At 38.3% G+C, this 16833-nt stretch overlaps 2 protein-coding genes across 8 annotated transcripts in view; both read left to right on the forward strand.

Annotated features, from left to right (window-relative positions):
* parp12b (poly (ADP-ribose) polymerase family, member 12b) lies at positions 1-5735 on the forward strand. 5 transcript variants are annotated; one of them, XM_051890079.1, is made up of 8 exons: positions 6-443; positions 1569-1704; positions 2588-2843; positions 2921-3013; positions 3112-3238; positions 4327-4495; positions 4592-4712; positions 4811-5735. In XM_051890079.1, exons 1-8 carry the CDS (start codon positions 115-117, stop codon positions 4909-4911), a joined length of 1332 nt encoding a protein of 443 aa, XP_051746039.1. In that variant the 5' UTR covers positions 6-114; the 3' UTR covers positions 4912-5735. The 5 variants fall into 5 exon arrangements, 4 of the variants coding, with proteins under 4 accessions (XP_051746040.1, XP_051746039.1, XP_051746041.1 ...); XR_007929661.1 differs by lacking the exon at positions 4811-5735 and having other exon boundaries at positions 2-443; positions 4332-4495; XM_051890081.1 differs by lacking the exon at positions 6-443 and having other exon boundaries at positions 450-2420.
* Positions 5677-16833, forward strand: part of si:dkeyp-27e10.3 (UPF0606 protein KIAA1549) — a 24397-nt gene continuing 13240 nt past the window's right edge. Inside the window, exons 1-9 of one of the 3 annotated variants that reach the window (XM_051890064.1) lie at positions 5677-5813; positions 6043-6062; positions 7903-8126; positions 13879-15204; positions 15386-15474; positions 15557-15731; positions 16024-16154; positions 16344-16530; positions 16620-16679. In XM_051890064.1, coding sequence (XP_051746024.1) covers positions 8003-8126; positions 13879-15204; positions 15386-15474; positions 15557-15731; positions 16024-16154; positions 16344-16530; positions 16620-16679 — 2092 coding nt within the window. In that variant the 5' untranslated portion in view covers positions 5677-5813; positions 6043-6062; positions 7903-8002. Of the gene's footprint in view, positions 5814-6042; positions 6063-6087; positions 6986-7902; positions 8127-13878; positions 15205-15385; positions 15475-15556; positions 15732-16023; positions 16155-16343; positions 16531-16619; positions 16680-16833 lie in introns of those variants that run through there. The other 2 variants (XR_007929657.1, XM_051890063.1) reach the window with 2 other exon arrangements.

Consider the following 16833-nt stretch of genomic DNA (forward strand, 5'->3'; position numbering starts at 1 on the left):
GCATGAGTGCTTCGCTATAACAGTTTCCGCTTTCATTTCTGTAGAAACGCAGATTAGAAATCAGAGAAATACAGAAGCAAAACAGCCCAGCAGTGGTCTCAGTTCTGCGCAGACATGTCTGGCTACTCTCGGATCATACATCATGCGACCAGCATATTATGCAGCAATAAAGGCTCTATGGAGATAGCTCAGCTGCACCGGAGGGTCTTCCAGCGCTTTGAGATAACCGAAGAAGATTTCTGGTACATCGTTAAGAAATGTGCCCGCTTCTCAGTGGTCCAGAGCAGCCCTAGAACAGAGGATGGAGAGTCTGAGTACATTGTTGTCGCGAAAACATCTCTGAGGTTATGCAAGAAATATTCAAAGAATGAATGTTACGAATGTCAGGATTTACACCTGTGCAAGTATTTTGTTTATGGCAACTGCAGATATGGGAAAGGAAGGTAAGGTTGGGAGAATATCTGGATATTTAGTGTAAGATTTTCCTAAAGTGCTTTTATCCTTAAAAGGACAGATGCGTTAATAGAAGACTAAAAATAACATCATGTCAGTTTTAGTGGCATCATGAGAAATTGTCAGTTCAACGCTTTTAACTTCTGTATGACCCATTGATATTTAGCATGCGATAACGTGTCTAGAATAATTTATTTTTTAATATTTATGACTTTAATTGCTTTTTTTTTCATTTGCTTCTTCGAACATGTACACTACCATTTAAATGTTTGCAAACACGTATATGTGTTATTTATTATGGCTCATTTCCGCATTTCAAAATAACATTACATTGGCGAGTATTTTTATTTGTTTATAACCTATATTAACATTTTTCCACGTAGTTGATTGTTATAATATGAACTACCACGTAATTCATTAATATTAATGATAGCACCCAGCAATAACTCTATTCAAACGTACATTAATATATTCAATGTAGCCTATTGCTTGGATAATTACTCAACTTGTAACTAATAATAAAATATTCATAATGCGTATTATGTTTTTAGTGTGGTATTAAGTATAAGGATCATTTAGTTATTATTGTGCCAGAAAACAGAAGTAAAACAATTAAAAATCAGTTCTGAATATCGGTTATTATGGACATTAAAACTTTGTATTGGTCATGTAAAGGCAATATTTTACAATCTCTTACACAAACAAACGTTTGGGTAACACCTTATTAGCATCCTTGTTACATATGTTACATGTATTTACTGTAGAAATAACAGTAGATAATGCATAATTACTTGTAACTAACCCTTATTATATAGTAAGTACATGTTACGCTTTATTTTAAAGTGTCTTTGTTACACTGTAATTATACATTTAAGTACTGAGTAATAGGGTTAGGATTAGGGTTTGGTTTGGTTTAGGGTTAGTTGCATGTAATTATAGTTATTACTATAGTAACTACATGTAACATATGTAACAATGACAAGTGTTATCAATAATTTTACTCAGCACTTAAATGCATAATTACATTGTAACAAGGAAACCTTAAAATAAAGTGTAACCAACGTTTGGGAATTTATAGAGACCAAAAACCACTATATTCTTTTTGTGTTTGTCAGGAAGGAGTGTAAATTCTCCCATAATATCCAGTCACAACATAACTATCCCCTTCTGCGGGAGTGTACGCTTCATGAACTGAACGAGGATGATCTCTTCCTGCTTCTGCTTCAGAACGATCCTGCCCTACTGCCAGAGGTGAGGAAATACAAACAGGAAGGCTTAAATAGCTGCCTAAATGTTTTTTGGACTCCGTTCTCATGAGAGAATTCCTCCCCAAAGCCAAACTCATGCTATGATTGGGATATTTCTGCATTGCAGGTACCTCTCCTGCCGTTTGAAACGCCCTTCTCCGTTTCTTTCGCTGTGCGCTCACTTACGAGACGTTTTCAGAGTAGAACAGAGCTCACGTAACCGCTCAGACGTTTGTTCTGGCTTGTTTGAATCGGTGACTGGTTACACCCAAATATACAATGTCACAGTGTGATGCTATTAAATATTTTTGAGTATGTCATTAGTCCATGAGAACACAAAAGGAGCTTGTTTTCTGCGTTATGTCCTGGATAAGGAGCAATCTGATCAATACCATCAATCAAAAGCCTGTAATCTTAAAAAAAATCTTCAGAAAAAGATCTAAAAGAAAAAAATCAACTGTTAAGTCATCCAAGTGAAGCTCTACTTCATCAGCGTTCCAGTCAGTATGTATGTAAAAAAAAAAAAAAAAAAAAAAAAAAAAAAACAGACAGTGAATTGAGAAGAATTGTGGTCTGCGTTCAGGATGAAGAGTTGCTCATGGAGAGATATTGATGTTCTAAGATCTTCAGGTGTCCTAAGCGTGTTACTCCACTTTGGTTTGGACAAAAAAAAAAAAAAAAAAAAAAAGAGGAAAAAAAAGGAAATTGTCCTGTAAACAGGTAAATGTTTTGCTGAGCTCTGTGATGCACTGGTTTAATCTAGAAGTATTTTTAAGGCATTTAATCCGTTTATATAATTATTAATGAATGCATGTGTGGTTTTAAATATATTGTAATTCGCATATAATTGATATTTAAAGAATCCATCCGGTGCTGTATGTACGCAGGTGTGTGCTCACTATAATAAAGGCACAGGGCTTTTCGGGGCCTGTACCTTTATGGAGCGCTGCACTAAGGTGCATATTTGTCAGCACTTTGTGCAAGACGACTGCCTGTTCGGCCCCAAGTGCAAACGGCAGCACAGCATCGACGAGCACAGCCGCAGGATGCTGGAGGAACGGGGTCTCGGTGGTGACATCATCCATGACCTGCCCTACATTTACCAGAACGTTTATCGGCTGAACTCACAAACTCTAAGCAGCGGTAAGGGCACTTAATTCATTCACACATATTATACTGTATATTTTTTAATTCATAATATACATGCATATATGTTTCAGAACTGATTTCTGATCAAGGCGTCAAACCGGTCGCTCAGATGGAGAAGAATGAAATCTGTCTGCACTTCATAAGACGGAAATGCAAGTTTCAGGGTTGGTGTCTTTGTCTTCCTGGTTACCTCTGGTTAATCTGGTTGTCTTTAACCTATTACTTTAAAGTTGAGATGTAATGGGAGTTTTTATTGCTTCAGACCAGTGCGTTCTTGTCCACTTTAATCTTCCGTATAAGTGGGAGGTTTATGATGGGAAAAGCTGGAGGGATTTAAGAAACATGGAGGAAATAGAGAAAGCTTACTGCGACCCAAAGAATGAACACGGGTCAGTACAAATACACAACGGAATTTTGTCAAAATTATTTCATTTAAAAAAATTACCTGTTTCTAATGGAAGCTTGTTTCTGCCACTAACTAAAAAATAAAAAAAGGTAATTGCGACTTTTTATCTCAAAATTCTGAGTTTTTTTTTTCATGATTGCGAGTTATAATGTCAGAACTGCGAGAAATCAAGTCAGAATTTCGACTTTATAACTCGCAATTCTGACTTTATAACTCACTAATTTGACTTTATAACTCACAATTGTGAGTTTATATCTCGCAACTGTGACTTTATATCACACAATTCTGACTTTATAACTCGCAATTCTGACTTTATAACTCCAAATTGTGAGTTTATATCTTGCAATTCTGACTTTATAACTCGCAATTCTGACTTTATAACTCGCTATTGTGTTTATATCTTGCAATTGTGACTTTATAACTCGCAATTCTGACTTTATAACTCGCTATTGTGTTTATATCTTGCAATTGTGACTTTATAACTCACAATTCTGACTTTATAACTCGCTATTGTGTTTATATCTTGCAATTCTGACTTTATAACTCGCAATTCTGACTTTATAACTCACTATTTTCACTCTATGACATACTTCTGACTTTATAACTCGCTATTTTGACTTTATAACTCGCAATTCTGATTTTATATCTTGCAATTCTGACTTCATAACTCACAATTGTGACTTTATATCACAATTTTGACTTTGTAAAAATTCTGACTTTATAACATGCAATTCTGACTTTATATCTCGCAATTCTGACTATATAACTCACTATTTTGACTTTATAACTCGCTATTTTGACTTTATAACTTGCAATTCTGACTTTATATCTCGCAATTGTGACTATATAACTCGCTATTTTGACTTTATAACTCGCAATTGTGAGCAAAAAGTAAACTCGCACTTGCGAGGAAAAAAAAGTCAGAATTGTGAGATAAAAAGTCGCAATTACCTTTTTTATTTTTTATTCAGTGGCGGAAACAAGCTTCCATAGTTTCTTATGACATCAGCTATTCCTCTTTTTTCATTATGCTGTCCCACTCTCTTCACTCATCCCTTCTTTTGGACTCAGTCCAGGCTCGAGACCAGTGGATTTTGTGTCCATGACCAGGAACTGTGACCCTGTGCGCCGACTTTCAACAGTCTCTTCCGTCTCTAAACCCGCCCACTACATCCTGACAACAGAGTGGATGTGGTACTACAAAGGAGATCATGAGAACTGGATAGAGTACGGTCAACCGGTGAGACTGGATAGCAAACATAGTGGCCTTACTCTCTGAGAGGAATTCATATTTCAGGTCAGGTTCTGGTTTTGTTTCAGTACTGTTTTTCTTTAGGATGACAAGGAACGTGTGACATCTGTAACGTCCCGAGAGCTGGAGAAAGCTTTTCAGGAGAACAGCAATGCAGAAGTTACTGTTATTAAGGGCAATAGGCATTACTATGTCAGTTTCCAAGGTAAAATAATGTAATTTTCTTGTAAAGTGACCTTGAGCATTTATTATATTATATTATATTATATTATATTATAAGTATTTGACTTTCTTTTTTTACAGATATGTATCAAAGGAACCCCAAACACAACACAAAGAGAAGGGTGCGCAGACGGCCACGCTTTGTGTCTATCAATGAGGTGGAAACTAAAGCTTCCCAGTGACAGACCAAACACACAAACACACTCTGTTTACATACATGAGGATAGACATTCAAATTATTAGTTACTGCTTCAGTTTCTTGCCATTTGAACACACTCACATGCTCTTAAAAGGATAGTTCACCCAAAAATGAAAATTCTGTCCTCATTTACTCAATCCACTTGTTCCAAACCTGTATTAATTTCTTTATGGTGCTGAACACAAAAGAAGATATTTTGAAGAATGTGGGTAATTAACAGTTTCTGGTCCCCATTGACTTCCATAGTATTTTTTTTTTCTATACTAAGGAAGTCAATGGTGTCCAGCAACTGTTTGGTTACCCACATTCATCAAAATATCTTCCTTTATGTTCAACAGAAGAAAGAACTTCATGCAGGTTTAGAAACTCAAGGAACTTCTCAATTAATAAATTGAAGGATATATAATAATAATATATAAGTGTTCTGAATGAAAAACAATGGCTTTGATTGAAATGTTACAGACGTATAAATATATGAAGAAATATTAAATATATTGCATTCTTTTTAACCAAAATAGATCTGTCTTTGCCAGAAAATTCTGTGGCTACATCTTTGACTTTAAGTGCTTATGATTTATTTAGCTCAAATAACCTCTCATACGAGAGGGTCGCATACTCTCAAATCAACACATTTAGATACTGTGAACTTAGCATTATTTTTCTATTGGTTTTTCATGCCTGGATTTGTCTGGTGTGCCTTCAGTGAATGTGGTAACTTTGTGGGATGATATGGATCAGCTCATGAGGTACAAACTTGCACTTTTTTCATATTGTGTATTCATCAATAAATACTGCCTGTTTTTCCTATTTTGTCACTCATTTGAATACAAAATACAGACTAGGTTTTCCAGTTCTACAAGAGATAGTCACTGCAATATTATACTAGTGAGTACCAGGGTTTTGAAATTAAATTTGCATCCTTTTTGTTAATATCTCTGAGAGCATATCATGAGATTTTCTCGAGGGATGTGCCCAATATAATGTACGACAATGATTTAATAATATAAAATAATTTTCTGCATTTTTTGTAATATATTTCTTATCCACCAAATACTACAATAATGTAAAAACATTTCACTTTTTTGCTGGGTCTCAAATGGTTCAACCCCTCAAGGAGGAGGACCAAAGAAAAAGGTATGTAGCTTATTATTTTAGATTATTACAGCTCTTATTAAAAAATACCATGTTGTTACTATAGTAAAATTGTCGTATTCATATCATAGCATGGTTTTGCTACAAATAACATGGTTAAAATACAGTTATTCTAGGCTAAACCATAGTTAATTTAAGGGATATATCTATATTAACTTTTCAAATGTGTTTTCAAACAAAATGTAACCAAATTTACATTAAAAGTTTGTAAGAGTGCGAACAAAAAAAAAAACTAATTATTTAATGTTAGCACAAATATATCACAAAACAACCGAGAAAATTACTAAACGAAATTCATTTAAAACATTTACCCTTATGAAAGTAACTTAATAATTACCAATACAAATAATTAGACTAAAATAAGATTAGCTTGTGAAGGTTGCTAAGGGATCCTGCTGACAGCCAATGACAGTGACTCGTTTATAGACGTTTCGTATGAATAAATACAAGGGGCGGGTCTTTGCCGAGCGCCGCAGATATCGATAAGGCGTAATTCTCCTCAATGGAGTGTTTTTTGCCGAAGAAATGGACATGGGCTGCCAACAATATCTATTAGAAGCGGCTCACATATTTATTTAAGCGCTGCAATTTGTCCAGCGTGTTTGGAGGGGAAGGAATCTTGGGAAATGGGCCGTTCATGGGGAGAGCAAGACCGTTGTAACCGCTTCTGCACAATTATATCTACACCGGATACCGGGAAATGAACCACGCACGAGCAACGAACTGGATACTGTCTTTACGAGGAGCTGTCGGCATAAATATATGATATGTTTCATCTGATTTGATTCCTTGCACTGATAACATCGATATTCTCTATTTATGGCCGTTCTGTCATCTTGATATCGGGTGTGTAAAGGGGCGCGCGCGAGAGCCGCATCCGCGCGAGGTGCATCTCAACATGACAGGTAACGAAAATGACTCCGATGTACGGTGCCATTCACCCTCTATATCCTTGCATGACAATATTCCATTCAAAAATACCACAAATATGTAACATATGATCTAGGGTTTGAGGAGATAATGCCGGTATTTGCGTCTGAAGATGCTGTTTTTCTATATTTGACCCTGTGCATGCGCTTAGTCTGTTCCTACACCCGCCCTTTTCCATCTGTACCGCTATTTATCTGCTTCAGATCATGCTCGTTATCTATATACCTGTCTGACATGATGCGCGTGATATTAACCTCACGGGAGCCTTGGGCCGCGCGCACCAGTGATCTGTCGTTATAACCTACATTCCCACAGTGTGTATATTCACTTTGTGGCATTATAGGTTTGCATGGCATTGAAATTAATTAAAATCAACATACTACGGATGATACATGTATGATAAATAGATAGATAGATAGATAGATAGATTTGATGCTGATACTATATAGTATTTGAAAACAGAAATTGTGCACTATTCATCATCAATATCGACCTGGGCGATGCATTGTTCTATCACTAATTGTTATGAACAAAATACAAAGAAAAAAATTGACATTGGAAAAAAGTTCAAGTTCATATTTAAATCATAGATCTTTGATTGCAGACTTTGGTATCTTGACAAACTGGACACAGTTTAAGACATTTCTGAGATCTCTTCTGAAATTTTTAACACAGTTCTTTTTCTCAGAAGAAACATCTTCAAAATATACAATAAACAACATATTCCACATATTATACAAGAGAATATATACATGATATAGCAGACTGAAGCTATTTGAATGATTGATTGATTGATTGATGTGAGGAGGATGATGATCCAATTCATTTTATTTTCAGCTCTGAACTAGGGATTTAGCTTTACTCTAACAGATTATGTTTCCCCTTCTCACAGCAATGTATAGAGGAAGGATACCAAGCGGGAAGACCTGTGGCTATCCAGGGGACATTTTATCAGGGTCAGATGGCCTGTCTTGAATAAGAAACAAGCAAAAATGGACAGCTCCAATTCAAGGATGGTCCTGAGGAGCTCACGGCGTCTGCTGGGATGTTGTGTGCTTCTGCTCACGACCGTGATGCTGGTGGGCTTCATGCTGACGTCCAGCACAACCGTGGCAGGTATTTCATCATAGAGTGCATTGAAAGTTTGGCATTGCTTTTTGTCACTTCTGTCACATTTCATTTGGTTTCTGTGAACCTAGTGTGAGTCAATATCATAAATAGTATGTCTTTTCAATCACAGATGATCTGAACGTCAGAGGAACGGTGGGCGTTTGTACGAGTGATGCTCTCTTTGTGTGAATGACGTCTGTTGCAGTTAGAGGTGCAGAATGAATGGGATTCACAGTGAATTGTATTGAGATGTGTGTGAGACAGTTTCAACATTAAAGAAAGCGAATATCTGCCCACACAGTGACTTCTTAGATTGATGTATCCTTGAAATTACATGCAGAGGATACAGCTCAGAAAATAGTAGTTTTGTTTCTTTTTATACTTCTACTTTCTACTTCTGTTCTACTTTATTTATTCTTTATTGGCATCAATAGTTCCATCAAGAACCATTAACATACATGGAACCTTTCCATTCCACTAAAGGTTCTTTATAGTGGAAAAAGGTTCTTTAAATTATTAAAATGTTTGTTAACACTTTAGTATAGGGAACACATATTCACTATTAACTATGACTTTTGCCTCAATAAACTCCTAATTTACTGCTTATTAATAATTAGTAAGGTAGCATTTAAGTTTAGGTACTGGGTAGGATTAAGGGATGTAGAATAAGGTCATGCAGAATAAGGCATTAATATGTGCTTTATAAGTACTAATATTATTTAAAGTGGGAAAAGGTTCTTTAGATCATCAGGGGTTTCCAAGCCTATTTGTCAGCCAGACCTCTTAGATGTTAAATATTTACCCCCTACAATTTTTTAGGTTAATATTTAAATGATTTAACAACATATTCGCATGTTCACTGTTCTCTGATGCTGATGATAATTATAATAATAATAATTAGTAGTTGCAGTGTTGCCAAGTCCGCTGTTTTCCCACGGAATTGGGCTACTTTCACAGCCGTGGGTTGTTTTTCATGTCCGCGGGTTGAAGCGACCCCAAATAGCATGATATTTAGCACCTAGAATGCTAATTTTACCAGGGGAACCCTGCCAAAAATGCAGATTTTACCCCCGGAACGCGATTTTGACCCCCCAAATTCTGTCATTAATTACTCACCCTCATGTCGTTCCACACCCGTAAGACCTTCGTTCATCTTCTGAACACAAATTAAGATATTTGATGAAATCTGTGAGCTTTCTGGCCTCCGATAGACTGTTTAATGGCCTCCGGTGTTTATGTTGTAGACACAGTGCAGCACTTCAGATAATGCCGACTCATTATTGGCCGGCTCCAGCACACGCATGAGTCGTGCTGCTCACGTGATCAGCGTCGGCCAATAATGAGCCAGCGTTAAGACATAGAACCCGGAAGCGCTGCACTGTGTCTACTACGTAAACAACGTAGGAGAATGACACGAAAGAGAAGAAATTGTTTAATAAAGTCGTTATTTTGTTTGTTTTTTGCGCACAAAAAGTATTCTCATCGCTTCATAACATTAAGGTTGAACAACTGCAGTCACATGGACTGTTTTAACAATGTCTTTACTACCTTTCTGGGCCTGGAAAGTGGTAATAACGTTGCAGTCTATCGGAGGCCAGAAAGCTCTCGGATTTCATCAGAAATATCTTAATTTGTGTTCCGAAGATGAACGAAGGCCTGAGGAATCACATGAGGGTGAGTACTTAATGACAAAATTTTCATTTTGGGGTGAACTAACCCTTTAACATGCTCTTTACACAAGGACAAAAACCTTCACTGAAAGGTTCTGAATGTTTTTTCTAAGACATTTGCTGCAAAAACCAGCTTTTGGAACCTTTATTTTTAAGATAGTCACTCAGTAACTGGAGATGTGCTGTGGTTGCGTTTGGCTGACAGCAGGCTGATTACCGTGAGCGTGTTTACGCTGGTTACACATCACTGTAAGACACACACACATAAACCCAGACAGATGGATGAGTGTCTCAACACTCTCTGAAATGGAAGACGCAACTTTCAAATGCACGTTTGCTCACCCACTTCATCAAATACTCGAAAGGAAAGGGGTTTATTAGGAGTCATACACCCCGGCAAGCCCACAGCTGTGATGGAAGTGTGTCCTGTGGTGTAACAAGCCCCCCATTAAAGCCATTGATCTTGCGTTGAGGAATGGAGTCTCTCTCTCTCACACAATCTTTCTCTTTCTGTGGCTCTGCGGTATCTGATGGTCGGCATTGATGATTGGATTTAGTAACATCAAAGCTAAGTGGACTTCGGTCTGTAATAATGTGCTGCTATTCATAGACGTAGTTTCTCCTCTGTTTTCTCCTTTATGCCTGGGAATCTGTGTCAGTGTAATCGGTGTACGCGTGTACGTGCGCGCGTGAGCTCATTCTGTCGGTGTGAGAAATGCCTGTGTGCTTTCTCCGCTGCGTCTGTAGCATACTGATGAAGCGGTCGCCGTGTGACATACTCCTGCAACACACACACATGCAACACGCAGCATCACCATGGAAACACCTCGCCTGACCACGCCACAGAGCCATTCATAGGATCTGTGAGTGTGTGTGTGTGCATGTGTGTGCGTGTGTGTGTGTGTGACGGGGTCTCTCTTTCCCCCTGTGTGAAGTTGTGTTCTCCGCCGGGGATGCTCTGACAGTTAACTGAGTCTGAAGTTAATTACTGAAGTTATTTCGCATGTCGTTCCCCAGTGCTTCTGCAGTTTCAACACGCATACATTAGAGCCTTCATAGATGAGATGATGTACATGACCAGATTTCAAAAGGGACAGTTTACCCATTTTAAATTCTGGCATTATTTCCGCACCCTTATGTTGAACTTTCTTTCTTCAGTGAAAGAAATATTTTGAGGAATGACCAAAGTTGTTTGGATGCCAACATTCTTTAGAATATTGTCTAATACACGATTCTTATATTTTCCTTATGTTTCAACTTAAAAGTGTAGATTTTTACTGTAGTGAAGTTCCAAAAGTTTGCATATTTGTTTATTCAAATGATGGCCCAATTGAGAAATTTACACATGAATAAGATCTAAAAAGTGTTATTTTAGTATAATTGAGCTAATATTCTAGTTTTTATTAATATTTTGAATTATTTTTTTATTTTTATATTTTTCATTTTCATTTTACTTAAAGGGGACCTATATATAAATCTCTGGTGTCTTCAGAATGTGTCTGTGAAGTTTCAGCTCAAAATACCCCACAGATCATTTATTATAGCTTGTCAAATTTGCTCCTATTTGGGTGTGAGCAAAAAAACACAGTTTTTGTGTGTCCCTTTAAATGCAAATAAGCTGCTGCTCCCAGCCCACTTTCCAAAAGAGGGCGGAGCTTTAACAGCTTGCGCTTTGGTTGCTCGACAACAACAAAACTGAAGAATCTCACGCAGCAAAAATGATGATTGTCAGTAATGGTGTTCAGCCTTACATTGTTCAAACCAGAGTCAGACACTGTTGGAGAGACTCAGGAAGAAGTTACAACTTTTAGAATGTTTCCGAATGCTTAGTGGATTAATTTATGTAGTTGCTGTGGAGTTGATTCAACTCATCGACTAGCATAAACGAGTGGTTTATTTATAAATCTGTAAGATCTTACCTTCATGCTGTGGAAATACAAACCGCCAGACAGAACACAGGCAGAACTCAAATTTTCTCAGTATCATTGTCCAGGTATAAATTATCTCCCAGAAGCAGACGACATTGTCACATGGTGCCTTTTTTGCACTGGTCAAGATAGACAAATCAGTTTGGTCCAGAGATTATAAACTTATAAACTTTATATAGTTATAAACTAGCTATATAAAATATAGCAACATTTGCTGTCTGATGGTTGGCACACAGCTCCAGAAATATTTAATTTTTTTAGCGTTAACACTTAATGTCATTATGACTCACTAAACAGACGGATTGCTATTTTCGACAAGTGTGTTTTAACAAGATGAACAATGATATTTGGCCTAAGGAAACATGACAAGGCATATCTATGTCTGCCACTGTCTGGTGCCACCATGAAGTTTTGAAGCCATTCGAATTCAGTTAAAGGTTCATCTTTGCTACTGTATATGTGATGTTGACTTCCTTCTCTCTGTGTCCTCAGCTAGTATGACACACTGGCCTACTAATGTCACTCAGCTGTCCTGTACTTCCCTGCTCCCCCACACTGTGCTGTTCAATCAGCCTCATTACCCACAAACCCTCTGTTCTACCCTCAGTGGCCCACAATGCCGATGAATCACAGTCACATTAATAAAAGGGCAGCTCTCATAGGCAGCCTCAGCACCATATGGCTCGTTGAAATAAAGAACAGTCATTTAAAGAGTCAACAGTGTCACATTTACTGCAATAGTAAGACTTATAAGTATGAGTTTTAGTTTATCTGTTGTTATTTCAGTCCATGCTAAACCATAATTGGGTCATGATTTTCATGAAAATGGCAATTAATGTTTTATGCACTTTCAAGAAATCAGATCCACAAGCTGCATGGACAGTGGCCACTAGATGGCGGTCCGTGCATCCCAATATTCAGATTATGGGTTTTTAAATGGTTAATTCCTGAACCATCACCTGTATTAAGTAATATTTTGAATTAGCGTTTATTTTTTATATTTTCAGTTTTCATTTCAAGTTTAGTTTTCATTTCAGTTTTCTAATTTTTTTTTTTTTTTTGTTAAAGTTTTTCATGTAATGTTTATATTTCTTTTTATTTCAAATTTATTTCAATTATCGAAAATCATTTTAATAGACTAAATGCTAAAAACAAACTTTTATGTTAGATGTGATTAATCGCAATTGATTGATTTGACAGCACTAATAAATATACTTCTGTTTCAACCATGTGATCAAAAAGACTTGGGGCCAGCCGCGACGCAAATGTGTTTTTTGCTAGTTTCAGCCTGACGCAGTTATCATTTTCACATACAGCGCCACTTTAAATAGCAAATGCAGTCACGCCCATCTGTTCGTCCATGGGCATGCTGGTCTGAAAACAAGGTGTGTTCAGGTGCATTGTTGGCATGTTGCTATTTTGAGGCAACTGAAAACGACTGAGCCATTGACCAACAAAAACCTGGTCTAAAGTCAATGGCGCAATATTTTTTTTGTTATTTAAAGGGCGCGTTAATAATATGCGCCCATAGGCGGGTGCACAAGACATGTACACTGCTTATTACACACATAGGGACGCGCAGCAGCACACAAACATGCCAAATATTAAAAATAAAAGGATTACAATGTAAAAGATTATTGTTGTGTGCATAAAGATAAAAATGTCTACATGTCATAATGGATAGTCATGGCATGTATCAGAATTAACTATTTGCAGTAATGAAATTGGCTTATTATTTGACCAATCGTGGCAATACACACGTGTATTTAATCTGGCTCGTCAGGCTGAGGGTGTCTATATTCCGCCATGTAAATATCAATTCGCCATGGTGCAAGCGCACTTGGCTTTTAAATGTAGATTTAGATTGATTTAAATTAACTACATTAATTTAGCTGAATGTAGATTTAGATTGATTGATTCAGATCTTACATTCACTTTAATACTCCTCCACAGAGCTAGTTCCTATAGAGAAGTTGTTAAAAATGACTGTGTCTTTGGCACAATCTGGGCTTTTCCTGTACTGTGTGTTATGAAAGATTTGGATGAGGTGTATTTACAGTCTGTCCTTCTGCTGTTTGCAAATATTGAAGTTCTTGTTGTTTGGTTGTGTGCCATCCTGCGGCACGCTCAAACTTTTCTTCTTTTTTTTCCTTTCCTAAGTGGAGCTCCCATCCAACATGTCTAAAAGGAGCCTCAATCAACTTCCAACAAGAACACATTCACCTCCTGCCTTATCTTCATCATCATCATCATCATCTCCTCAGCGTTCTGAAAGAACCAGGCATCCAGCTCACACGCCACTAGGTGCCAAACATCCCTCGTCCCCTGGTCACCATGACAGTGCCTCCAGCATAGATCCCACCCCGTCCCTTGGTTCCGAAGGGTCGGGTAACCTAGGCGACGGGGCCCAGGGCATCCACCTGCTATTACGGCCCCCAGACCTTCTAACGCCCAGCCAGATGCCACCTCTCCATGGCGACAGACCGCCTACGCCAGCCCCCCCGACCCTGGTGCCATCTGAAGACCTGTATCCCGCCCACTCCGCGGAGGTCGACTGGGGTTCCGGAGACTACCTGGAAACTCTTACATTCATGGGATCTGAAGGGGAGGAGTTTTCTCTCGTCACCACCCTCCCTACCAATGGGTACGATCCGTACGATTCTGACGATGACGCCACAGTCAGCTATAACACAGCTTTCCCCTCTCGTCCCATCCTGCCCCTCTCATCTAGAGACCTCCAGCCCAGTGCGACCGTAAAATACGGGACTAACTCAAGGTCGGCCCATCCTACTGATCCCCGCCTTCCATTGGCTCCTGACTCCACCCACACGAGCGATATGGACGATGATTTGGATTTTGATTGGGCGGAGCTTTTTCCCATTGAGCCGACTGAAATGCTGCTTCCTGACATGAACAGTCTGGAATACTATAACACGTTGCAAGCCAAAGAGAATGCTAGTATTGCGAGGAATAGGACGCACCCTCACATTACTCCCACGCACACTGTGGGAACCCCCCACACTACCACTGCAACTTTGGGAAAAGTCCCAGATCATATTGACCTGACGGCCCCTCAGCCCATCCCATCAGTGACCCCAACTCCACCCCAAAAACCTATGAGGCCTCCCGTCCCATCCACCACCGAGACCCAACGACCTCCTGAAGCCCCAGAGAAGGGTGTTCCTTCCATACCCCATGGGGGCAAAACCCGACCATCACTGCCAACTGCCCTGCCACCACCCGGCACCTCAGAGGGTCCAGTAATACAAGCTGTCACACTGAAGCCCCCTGCTACGAAACCCCGTACGACCACCATCAAAACCACCACCAAAACTACAACTACAACTAAAACCACGACTACCTTGAGCCCCACCAGCCTCTCCACCAAAAGCCCACCGCCTACAACTCCCAGAATTCCTCTGTCCATCGCACCCCGACAGTATGTTTGCAACATCACCAAACCGGACATGTACCTAGTCCGAGTGGGTAAGGCAACAAGATATTTTAATTTTGAGAAATTAGGTATGCACAATATATCGGTATCATATCAGATACTGGCTAATATTAATTTTCTCTATGCACATTAATTTTCTCTATTTTTGCATTTAGTTAATCACACTAATAACTGAATAATTTGAATTTACCACTTCTTCTGTGACTCCTGCAGGCATGCCAAGTGGGTCATCCGTAGCGTTTGCCAAAGCTCATGTGCGGGAGATTCTTCGACGAGAGTTCAACCGTTCAGTTGAGCTACAGGTCAGTGCATAAGGTCACATCAGATCACACATCAGCATTTAAGCTCTAGGACCAGTGATATCAATCTGTGCTGTCCATCCAGGTGCTCAAAGCCCCGCCCAATTTCATCTTCCGGGCAGTGTCCGGTCCACTAGTGTACACTGCTATGTCCGTCATCAATGCTCTCCGCCAGTCAGCACACAGCACTTCCTCTTCTACCATTCTATCCGTCACAACCATATATGCAGTGCCCGATTACAAACATCAGGTCCACACAGGTGAGAGAGACACAAACATGAATGGCATGCTCACGTGTGATTAACGCAAAAAAAGGAAACAAAAAAGTTAATTTATTTTTTATTTAACATTATTTCTGAGCAATAATTATAAAATAAATTATATAACTTTTTTAAAATAAATTTTTATTTATAAAAAATAAATATTTTAATATTATTTAATATTTAATTTTATTATTTTTTTAGTAATTTGAATATATAATATAATAGTATAATATAAATATTGTGTTTATATTTTAAGAATGAGTGTTATATTAGTTTATTTTTCTTGCAGTGCTGCAGTTTGTCCCGAGTCATGTGGACGTGCGTCTGTGTAGCTTCAGCGAGCGTGTGGAGAAGGGGCTACTCATGGCGTACGCGGAAGTACGCAAGCGCTCGCAAGAAAATGGAAATTTCACAGTTCATGTATGTAAATCCTTTAGAACCACTGGCAGAGGCACATTCAAAATAAAACACATTTTTGCACACTTTACATATCGCTGTTCTTTCATGAAAAGCTTGTCAAAAAAATATCTTTTTCTCTTTTAGAGTATAATTCTGTGTATTTCATACATTTAAATTGTATTGATAATGCTGTATCATTGTTTTGTCTAGATTGTGAATATCACTAGTAGCCTTCCTAAGGGTCAGCGGCAACAGAAGGCTCCGGTGGACATCACCTTTGCGGTGCGTGATTCCCAAGGATTCCTAACGGGATCAGACGTGAGTGGCCACATGAGGCAGCTCAGCGCTGTGGAGTTCAGCTTCTATCTTGGTTTTCCTACCCTGCAGATCGCTGAACGTGAGTGACATATACACAGGCTCTTTGTCTTAATTTATTATAAAATATTAGTTTTGTCACTTATTTTTTTCTCAATTTTTGTCTTCCAGCTTTTCATTATCCTGAACTGAATGTGTCCCACCTTTTACGCACATCCTGGGTGAAAACAGGTATGTGGGTGTGTTAGAAATTCCTAACATTTTGAGATGAAGTCCAATAATTTTCTTCTGTGATCTAAAATATTGACACTTTTAAATCAAGTGTAATATAATATATATGAAAACAATCAATAAAATAAAATATTCATTGATATTAATTAATATT

The sequence above is a fragment of the Ctenopharyngodon idella genome, chromosome 4 (assembly GCF_019924925.1).
Source record: "Ctenopharyngodon idella isolate HZGC_01 chromosome 4, HZGC01, whole genome shotgun sequence".
Lineage (NCBI taxonomy): Eukaryota > Metazoa > Chordata > Actinopteri > Cypriniformes > Xenocyprididae > Ctenopharyngodon > Ctenopharyngodon idella.